We start from the raw sequence: 10,423 nt of genomic DNA, 5'->3' as shown, positions 1-10,423 counted from the left end.
GGAGGGGTGGAGTTAGTTCTTGCTGATGCCTGTGGAACCTTGGAGCTGCCTCAGCTTCTCCTTGCTGCTGCCAAACCATCATTCCCTTTCTGTGCTTGGACCAAACCCAGTAGCTCTGATGCTTTTGCTGAGCTGCAGAAGGCAGGAGCTGTGGCCCCTGGGCTGTGTGTTGCCTGGGTCCTTGCACTGACACCTGGTGTGATGGGATATGAGCTGGGAATGAAGCCAGGAAAGAGGAGGGACTGAATCTGCTCCATGAGCTTGCTTTGAAGGTGGTCTGTCACCTCCCTCCCCAGCACTGGTGTAATCAATCTGCCTAGGAGCAGCTTGTGCTGTGGGAAGCAGCCTGGGCTGTTCCCTGTGGCACAGCCTTGGGCAGCTGCCTGTTCCAGAGCAGTGCAGCCTTTTGGGTTGTATCTGCTGCAGCTTGGGTCTTTCTGCAGTCTATGGTAGTAGGTATAGTGTGGGTGTGAGTCCAGGCTGGGGGCTGTAGTGAGCATCAGGGCACTGAGGTGCATCCATACCTTGCCCCCTGCGCACGCCATGGCCAAAGACTTCAGGTATGAGCCACAGCTGGAGAATATCTGTTTATTTCAGCTGCTTTCCCCCTGCAGCTCTGCAAGGCTGGGTGGAGGGAGAGGCAGGCACTATTCAAAGTAGACCCCATGCACTATGGCCACAGCAAAGAGCGAGGCATTGGAGAAGGTGGTAGAGGCAAAGTTGTCATTCTCGGGGTCCCACAGTGCCCGGCTGGCCACCAACAGGCTCTGCTGGCCCCGCTGGCCCAGCAGCACATGGCAGACCAGCTTGTAGCGGGGTGGCACCACCTCCTTCACCTGGCTCTGCAGCAGCTCGGCCAGGCTTTGGGCTAGCAAGGCACTGCCCTGGGGGCTATAGACCATGGTCCCCAGGGCACTGGCCAGGGCACACTCCAGCACCTGCTGCACCCGCCCTGCATTGAACTTGCAGCCTTCATCTGGCTGCATCCTGTAAGTGTTTTCGAGTTGGGTTTTGAGGATGGGCTGGAAAAGAGGGAGCCCAGAGAAGCTCACACGGCTGAGGAGCATCCAGGGCCCGATGGAGGGGCGCCTACCCCCCGGGGCAGCCCCAAGTGAGCTGCGGCGGCTGGCCAATGGTGCTGGGAGCATGTTGAGGATGGAGCTGCAGCGGGAGGGCAGGAGCTGTGGTTTGCCTTCCTCGGTGCCCCGGGCTGGGGGCTGGGAGCTACGGCGGGTGGCCCGGAGCAGAGGGGCTTCAGTTCTGTCTACAGCAGTCACCTGGGCTGGCAGGCCTGCCTCTGGGGCTGGCTGCTCAGCCATACGGGTGGCCTGGAAAGGAGACATGGCTCAGAGTTGTCAGGGGAAGGTGGGTTTTCCCCCAGCTTCTCTATTCCACCACCTTTCTGCATTGCTTCTCCCTGACCCCTGTAAATCCCATGTGTCCTGGCACACAGGTCCCTGCAGGGCTGGATGCAGAGGGGCTGGGGAGACCATGGCAGCTGCCTTCCCTTGCCCAGCAGCCTCAGCCAGCTGGAACTGATCTGGCACAGCTAAGCGTGGTCCATCCAGCCCTCTGCTCTACCATCCCCAGCCTTTCTGTGAGTGGCTCCTCCCTCTCCAGCCCCCCCCCCCCCCCCCAGCCCTCCTGCCTGCATCTGGTTCCATACTTACACCTGCCCTGCCAGGGTAAAACCAGGGGACTTGTCTCTGGCTGATGTGCTTCCAACTGCCCAGGACCACTTTGCTCCCACAAGTGGCAGCGAACCTGTTGTGTTCCTGGAGTGTGAAGAGTTGCTATGTGACACTGCAACTCCCCAGGGCTGCTCCAGGGCACGGCTTCTGTAACTCCTTGTTTCCTGGTCCCTGGACAGCACAATCCCCTTACTCCTGCCTTGTCTGTGTTTCCAGCTGTGCCAGCACAGGGACATGGTTGCTCCAAGCACATGTCCTCCAGCCTTGGCTGCTCTGCCAGCCTGAACAATATTTGCTGATGTTGAATGTGCAAAGGAAGAGCAGGGGGTGAAGAACAACCACTGGGATTACCACTTTGCACCCCAGCTATGGGATGCAAGGGGCTGGGACCTCCAGCAGCTTGATTTTACCCAGAGGTCTGCATCTTTTGGGTACTTATTCCCCTGCACTAAGGGAAAGTTTGAGCGGGTGAGCACTCACCGGGTGCAGCCCTGCTCTGCTGCCACAATGCCCTGCTCCAGAGGGCAGTTCTGCTGGGGGCTCCTGACCCCGGGCGAGGTTTCTCTCTGCTGGCGGAGCCCAGCCCAGCTGGTACGCCACAGCCACCCCATCAATGTGCCTTTGTCTGGCCTGGCTGCTGAGCTATTTGAGGAAAGTGGAGATGCCTTTTGTGTTTCTATCTCCCATCAGAGGTATTTATAGCCTGACGCTGACTAGCGCTGCCAAGCACGCTGGCAGCTGGACCCCGCTCCCTCAGGGTGCTGCACTTGCTGCGGGCCCTGCTCCTCCCTCTTGCTCCCACCACTGCTGGCAAGCAGAGGTGGGGTCCCTCTGTGGGCACCCTCCCCACATCCCTGCATGCAGGTTGTCTGGGGCCAGTCAGACTTGGGAGAAAGGGGATGGGGCATCCCCTGGCACAGCTCTTGGTTTGGGTTTGGGTGAGGCTGGTTATGCTTTTTGGCTGTGATTGCTTGTGTCCTAAGCAGACATGATAGCTGCAGGGCTTTGGCCTGGAGCATCGGCAGGAGAGAAAGCTTTTGCTGTTTCAGGAGGCAGATCTCCCCTCTGGGCTCAAGTTTGCTCCACTGCTGGTGCCGGCGACCCAGCCATGCCTGGCAGCTTTCCACAGGGACTGTGCATGTGGATGTGGGAGTGATCTTTCTGCATTTAACCTGTGCATGTCTTGCCTTTTCCAAAATCCCAGCTACCTACCTCTCTTCACCCCTATCTGCCCCATCCATGGGCTTCTCTGCAGCAAAGCCACCAGCTGGAGGGCAGCTGGAGGTGCTGGGGCTGTGCCATAAGCCATGGCAGGGAGATGCTAATCACATCAAGATCCAGGGCTGCTTCCCCACTCCGATCCAGTCCAGCAAACACCCAGGCGGAGCTGCCTTAGCAGCAAGGGTGGGCTTTGCCGCTCGCCACCCCCTCTCTGCCTGCCTGGCTGCCTGGCCACATGCTGCCTGCCAGGTTTCCCTAGCAATGGGCCATGTCGTACAGCGCGGCAGCCTCCTCCCAGCAGCCTCCCCAGGCCGGCCTGCCTCCTGCCTGCCTCCGGCCTGCCTCCCGCCTGCCTGCGCCGCCTTCCTCTGCCGCCCTCCCCAAGGCAGCCCATGGCCGGACTCTGCTCGGCGCAGCTGCAGGGCGAAGCGGCAGCCTTCACCGCCGCCCTCCGCACTCTGGTCAACAACCCCCAGTTCAGGTGAGGGGCCGGGGGGGGCATCACCCCCCCCCCAGCCATGCCGAAGCCCCCAGTGCCTGCTCCGTGCTGTTTTCCTGCGGTCCCAAGCCCTGACGGGGGGGTTTGGAGCCCCTGGGCAGTGCGGGAGCCCCGGGGATCTGGCACGGTGGGGACATCCCGCACGGCTTTTGCAGCACTCCCCCCACATCTGCACAGCAGCAGGAGCCCCCAGGGCTGCTGGGTGTGTATCCCCCTGGGACAGCCACCGGCTGTCCGGAGGAGGGAAGGTCCCTGGGTGCATGGTGCCAGCAGGGTAAGGCAGCGTCGCAGGCTAAACCCTGCGCTGGGGGTCCTGCCCTTGCCAGGAGTGGGGGTACTGCAGCTGCTGTGCTGCCCAGGGGCAGCCGCCTGTGCTCAGCTCCTTTCCCACCCCAGCTTCACCAGTACTGTCCTTCGACATCTCCAAGCTCCTCGCACCCTGGAAGGCAGGCAGCAGCCTGGCTGGCCCTGTCACAGCACCTGGCATTCCTGTTACCTCCCCCTGGAGTGCGGAGTGGAGATGGAAAGCCACTGCCTTGGCCACCTCCCACCTACACGGCCTGTTCCTGCTTGGCAGCTGGCTAGCTGTGTGGTCCTCTTCGCCTGCTTCATGCTGAGACCTGGCACAAATGCCAGTGCTATCTGAGGAAATCCCCATCCCTGCTGAAATTTTTGGCTACCCAGAAGAGAAATCCCAGTGAAAACTCCCCACCCACAGTATCAGGCAGTGGGGAAGCGGCTGCCAGTGCCTGGTCATCCCCAGCCCATATCCTGCTGCCCACATCTTGCATCTCACACCTTTTGTCCTGCATCCTGCAACCTGAGATCTGCACTCTGCATCCATCAGCTTCATCCTGCATCCTTCCTCCTGTAGCCTGCAGGCTTCATTCCGCATCCTGCAACCTTCGTTCTGCATCTCACATCCTGCAACCTTCATTCTACACCCATGCTTCAGCCTGCATCCCATAACTGCAGACTGTATCCCACATCTCACAGCCTGCACCATGCTTCCTCCTCTGGTCCTGTGGACCATAGCCATGGAACAGTTTATTTCAGTTCCCTTGCAGCAGCAGTCATGGAGGACCTTTTGGGCTCTGCTCACGCTGCCCAGCACACCCCAGCTGTGTGTATCTGGACAGATGTGCGGGATGTTCTAGATGCTCTTCCCTCTGGTGGGCACATCCATCTCCCTGTGAGGGTCAGGCCGTGAGTATATACTCACAGCCTCATGACCGCTAGAGTTTGGGTGGCATGTCTTCTGCTCATTGCCCTGCTGGGGTGGAGGAAGAGAGGAGGAGGGGACAAAGTGATGGATGGGCCATGGCTGCATGGTGCGCACAGGCTGGAGATTCCCTGCCCCTTTACCCATTCCCTTTCCTCCAATCTTGCCTTCCTTTCCTGGGGCCACAACGCTGGGGAGCCATGCTGGGGGGCTATGGGGGACCAGGTCAGCAGGATGGACCCTGTGCCCCAGTATGCACAAGCTGACCCCTCCTGCAGGCCTTGGGAGGGCCAGTGCCAGCCCTGCTGATGCTGGAAGATTTACATCCCTGAGCCTATGAGTCAGTTCCTGTGAGTCAAGGAGGCTGAGTCTGGTGACAGCCAGCTTTCCCCAGCTCTGTTGTGCCAAAATAGAAAGCCACTTTCTCCACCTGTCCCTGGCCTTTCTCTGCCCTGCTCTGTGCCAGCATCCGTGGCTGTCTGTGCTTTCCAGAGGACCTGTCTTGCTCACCCTGCCTGCAGCATTCAGATGGCTGCAGGGAGCCACCAGCAAGGACCCCTCCCTGCCTCTGCTGGGAAAAGTCCCTCAGTTAAAACTAAAGGGCACTACCCTGCTGGGACAGGCACCCAGCCAGTGCCTGCCCATGTGCCCTGTCCCAGCCCCAGGGCACCTTGTCCCCTGGCTTCCCAGGTACCCCATCCCTCATGGTCCTCTCTCCCCCACAGCGATGTAACGTTCGTGGTGGGTCAGGAGCAGCAGAAGGTGTTTGCACACCGCTGTGTGCTGGCGTGCCGCTGCCAGGCTTTCCAGGGGATGCTCAGCCAGGGGCCGGTGGACAGTGAGGAGTCCCCCAGCAACATCCCACCCCAGGGCCCCTTCATCCTGGGAAATGTGCAGCCTGAGGTCTTCCTGGCCGTCATCGAGTTCCTCTACACTAACAGCGTCACTCTCAACAGCTGCATTGTGAGTGGGGCTGGGGCTGGCGGGGACCATGGGCGTGAGAGGGACAAGGGGGGGATGCAGGTGCACAAGGTGCTTTGCAGCTCCTGGGGTGCCAAAGGTGGTGGTGGGGGTGGTCTGAATGATGCTTTCTGACTGGCTAACAGTGTAACAAGTGTGGGGTCTCAGCACAGCACAGTGGGGAGTCCAGAGCACCTTGTCTTACATGTGTCTGCCCCAATCTTGGGACAGCTGGCTGTGCACACCCTAGGTGCTGGGAATGGGGACACCAGAGCAGGACACCTTTGTATGCCCCCATGGGGCAGCCCCTTCCCCCTCCATGTCCCATCTGGGAGCTCCCAGAGGGGCAGGAGGACACATGCCCTTGGCCCCTGGGTTGCCATGCCTGTCTGTGGCCCTGCACACCGATGCTCACAAGGTCTGTCTTGCCTGCAGGCGCTGGAGGTGCTGACCTCGTCGGTGGAGTATGGCCTGCAGGACCTGTGCAAGGTATGGCCCTGCTTACACTGGGGGGGTGGCCCCCAAGTGCCCCCGTGCTGAGGAGCACCCCAAGATGGTCCCTGCGTGGCTGGTGGCTCTGAGGATGGCACCACGGAGCATCAGCTGGGTCCAGTGTAGGCTCAGCCCCTGCTTCTCGATCCCAGAGGGTCTCTCCGGTGGGATCTCCCTTGAGGGGGTGCAGCACCGGCCGGGAGCCCCACAGGGGCTGGGGAATCCCGGGGAAGGACACGGGGCCTCACGTCTCCCACACGGCAGAAAGCCCCTCAGCCATCGCCCACGCTGCCCTCCGGTCAGCTGGCAGGATGATGCCGTAGGGAAAGCCCTGGTCCTGGGGAGCACTCAGCACCCCTGCCCGGTGCCGCTTCGGGCAGGAAGGCTTTGGGAGGACAGCAGCGACTGCAAAGCAGGGGAGGGAGCCAGACAAGGAGGCGCAGGGAGCTGGAGCAGCTCTGCGTCGGGGAGGGTGGCCAGGCCACGTCATCAATGATTCCTTAATTGCGGCGGATCGCGTGACCTGCCGTCTCGCGCCCGGACTTCCCCTCCCTTCCCACCGCGCCGGGAGGGACCCTGCGGAGGGGCTGAGCGGCGTGCCGAGGCGGCGGGACCTGCCCCGTCACCCTGCGGGGGACAAGGTCAGCAGAAGCCCAGATGTGGCACAGGGCTGTCGAACAGCTGGCTGGGCAGGGAAAGGATGCAAACGGTGTTGCAAAAAAGGGGGACCCGGTGCTCCAGCCGCGCCCCACCACGCAGCAAATGCATCCTCAGGGAATGAGCTGCAGCAGGGAGAGCCGTAGAGGGGTGGGAGGGAAAGGGGATGACCAGGGACAGCCGGGGAAGGCCCTGGCTGTGTCCCCAGCTGCAGGGTGACCTCATGTCCCTCCTGCCAATGACTCAGGGCCCTTCTGCTCCAGCTGATGGCTCCTTCCTGCATGTCACATCCCCTTGGATTCCCCGGGGGCTCTGACCCCTTTGCGCTGGACAGACGGACGCAGCTGAGATGGGCAGGAGGGAAGTCCTGCTCCCTGACAGACATGCCTGTCTGGCTGCATCACCCGTGTGTGAGCTGCAGCCGGAGATGCTGGTCCCCCAGCAGACATAGGCAGAGAGCAGCTGGCAGGCAGAGCTGGGCAAAGTTGGGGTCACCCCCAGTTCGCTGCAGCTGGCACCAGGGCTGTCCCCTGTGGCAGAGCACAGCTGGTGACGATGGTCAGGGTTAAGTGACCCACCTGGGGCTATGAGGCTGGCTGGGGTTTCACTACATCAGGCTCAGTCCCTGGCTAAATCAGTGCCCTGGCAGGCTGTCCACAGGCTGTGCTACAAGCCCTCATCCCACAGCCCACCCCACTGCCTCACGAAACACTGGGGGGCTGGCTGTGCCTCCACCCCATGTCCCATATCCTGGGGGGTTCGGGACTTGCTGAGAGTTGGGGGTGGTTGTGGTGCTGGTGGGTTTCCACCATACTCATCCTCTCCCCATGTACCTTCCAGCTCTGCGTCAAGTTCATCAAGGACACGCTGAGTGTGGAGCAGGTCTGTGAGGCCCTGCAGGTGAGTGTGACCCCAGTGGTGTCACAGGGGGTCAAATATAACCCATCTGATTTGGGGCAGGAGGTGGCCAGACCCTCCTGCTCTCGGCTGGATGGCGGGGCAGGATTTCCTACCCACCCCTGGCCCAGCGGCTGCCCTGCCAGCTCCTGGGCACATTGTACCAGGCTGCAAGGAACACAAGGGCCACCACAGCCTGGCAGGGAAGTATCTTCATGCTGCTCTGAGCAGGGCTGGCCCAAGCTCCCCGGTGCCAGGACCTTGCCATCATCTGCATGAAACTGGGAGGCACTGGTTTTCTGGGAGCTCTCATGGTTTTGAGGCCAGTACCAAAAAAACCTGCTAAGAGTTGGGGCACCTAAAAATAGCCTTGGGGGAGCCCCAGTGGCCCTGCCACGGTGCTTGATGGGACCCTGCTCCCCACAGAAGGGGCGTTTGTTCCATCTCCCACTGGCTGAAATAATGCTCTTGGGGCGGCAAAATGTCAGCCCCAGAGCACAGAAGTTTCCGCCAGCGGTGGTGCCAGACCACCACGGCATAAACAGATCTAAAACTGGCCTGGAGGAAACAAACAGAAACCCCCAAAACCCCAGAACAAAACAAATTCGAAGAAAACATCTCACCTTCCTCCCTGCTTGCATCAACACCAGTCCCCTGATGTGAGGGAGGCCATGCTTGCCCTGCCTGTGCTGGTACCAAGTACCCTGGCATGCAGGGGCTGCCACCACAGGGGACAGGGATGTGTCCTCCTGATGCCCAGATGGGCCATGCCAGCCCTGGGATGAGCATCGCTGGGTAGGGCTGGGTGAGGATGAGAGGACCCCAGATTCCTGCTGCACTGGGAGATGGCAGCTATGGAGCATGGTGGGGCTTCAAGCTGACCCTGTGCCCATGCAAGGAGCGCTGGGGATGGATGGCTACATGTCCCTGCAGTGTGGCCTTGTGAGATTGATGCCAGGGCCCCTTGCTCTCCCAGGGATGGGTGACATCATCAAGGAGCAGTGGAAAATCAGATGCTTCCTGCAGACGGTGGGGCTGGGTGACGGTTGTGGGTGGTGGAGGCACCAAACCTTTTGCTGTGGGGCATGCCAGGAAAGGAGGAGGTCCTTGGTGCCCCTTCCACACCGTACCCGCACTGTGGCACCCAAGCACGGGGATACTCAGTTCACCTGGGTCCCTGGGCGTGCCTGTCTCTGTAGGGCTTTGGTGAGGGGGTCCTTCCTGCTCCAGACCCCCTTGCAGGTGTCTGTGTTGTCCCACAGGCTGCAGTGACCTACGGGCAGGCAGACCTCCAGCAGCACTGCCTGGCCTTCATCGAGGGTTGCACTGCGGTATGGCTGTGAATGATGGGGGAGCATGGATGGGGTACCCCAGGGCATGGGCAGCAGCGGGGGACACAGCGTGTGGCAGGGGAGTGCAGCCCTGACGAATGGGGTGGCTGGAGGCTGGGCAGGGGTGGAAAGGGAGCAAAGGGTGGTGGGGGAGACAGTGCTGGGTGCCAGGTAGAGGCTGGCTGGGGGCGTGCCAGGGGATGGGGGTCTGGGTAGGGGGGTGCCTGGGTCTGATGGCCTATGGAGCGGAGGGAGGAGCGGTGTGGGGGTCCTGGTACCAGCGCCGCGGTGTGCTGGCAGGAGGTGGTGCGAACACAGGGTTTCCACGAGCTGTCCGACGTGGTGCTGGCGCAGGTGCTGCGCAGCGACCGCTTGGCTGTGGATGAACTGGACCTGGTGCAGGCTGTGCGGGAGTGGGCACACGTCAGCTCGGTGAGTGCAATGTGGCAGTGACCGGGGTGGTGGTTCTGGCTGGCCACCCCCAGGCAGACCCACCCAGGGGTGCCTGGACTCCCACCAGCCCAGGCAGGGAACACAGGCACCCTGTCCCTGAGCCCCAGGGCTGTCTCGCTTCCCCCAAACACCCTGTGGTGCCCAGGGCATCACCAGCCTATCCCGCTGGCTGGCAGGCCGTCCTAGAGCGCCCGGTGCCCGAGGTGGCTGCCCTGCCCGTGCGGGAGCTGCGCCTGCCCTTGCTGGCACCCAGCGAGCTGGTGACACTGGAGAGCCACAACCAGCGGGATCTGCTCATCCCGGTGAGTTGCTGCCTCCTCTCGGGGTGCCGTGGCTCATCTCTGGGGCTGGAGGGTGCTGCAGGGCCGGGTCTGGGGGGGAACCATGCTGTGGCCACGCTGATGTCCCCGTCCCTCTCCCCGTCCCTGTAGGTGGAGAGCATCGCGGCGGCCTGGCGGTCCCACGCGCTGCGGAAGGGCAGCGGGGTGCCCTCGCGCCTCTGCCGGCCCCGCCGTGGCACGCGGCCCCGCGACCACCACCGGCACCTGGGCCCACACGCCAAGTAGGGCCAGCACCGAGGTGCCCCCAGCCCGAGCAGGGGGCTTGGGCAGCGGCAGTGCCCCCCGGCCGGGTGCCCTGCAGCGGGGCTGACATTGCCGTGGCCGAGAGCACCAGTGAAGGGCTGTGCCACAGCGTTGGGGTCAGGGCAGGATGCCCAGGTGACCCCCAGAAATGGGGGGGGGGACCGGGAGGGGGTCGGAGCTGGGCCATGGCGGGGGGTGTGAGGACAACCAGTGGCAGTGAGGAGGGCAGTGACCCCGGGGGCGGTGGGGGCCGCAGGGTGAGCCCCCCCTTTCCCCCCGCCGCCCCCTGCTGCCCCCGCCCCCACCGGGCGGGCCCTTCCCCGGCGCCGTGCTGCCCCCCCCCCGGCAGCGGGGCGGTGCTGCAGCGGGCGGGGCGCTGGCACCGGGACACCCCCCCCGTGGCAGCGGGGGAGGCG

The 10,423-nt window shown here is 62.6% G+C and overlaps 2 protein-coding genes across 2 annotated transcripts; one reads left to right on the top strand and one right to left on the bottom strand.

The window, feature by feature from the left end:
- Positions 1–647: 647 nt before the first annotated feature.
- On the bottom strand, positions 648–1,325 carry DYNLT4 (dynein light chain Tctex-type 4). The gene has a single exon (XM_056356335.1). The coding sequence runs from the start codon at positions 1,317–1,319 to the stop codon at positions 648–650; it is 672 nt and encodes a 223-aa protein (XP_056212310.1). The 5' UTR covers positions 1,320–1,325.
- Positions 1,326–3,073: 1,748 nt separating this feature from the next.
- Positions 3,074–10,123, top strand: BTBD19 (BTB domain containing 19). Its single transcript, XM_056356333.1, is given in 9 exon segments — positions 3,074–3,281; positions 3,284–3,393; positions 5,359–5,596; positions 6,029–6,082; positions 7,583–7,642; positions 8,902–8,970; positions 9,271–9,402; positions 9,600–9,725; positions 9,855–10,123. Coding segments are annotated over 9 exon segments (1,032 nt in total). The 5' UTR covers positions 3,074–3,173; the 3' UTR covers positions 9,990–10,123.
- The last annotated feature ends 300 nt before the right edge of the window (positions 10,124–10,423 follow it).

This window comes from Falco biarmicus, chromosome 11 (genome assembly GCF_023638135.1).
Source record: "Falco biarmicus isolate bFalBia1 chromosome 11, bFalBia1.pri, whole genome shotgun sequence".
Taxonomy (NCBI): domain Eukaryota; kingdom Metazoa; phylum Chordata; class Aves; order Falconiformes; family Falconidae; genus Falco; species Falco biarmicus.
Note: the sequence above shows the minus strand (reverse complement) of the source record. Positions and strands in the feature narration are given on the sequence as shown.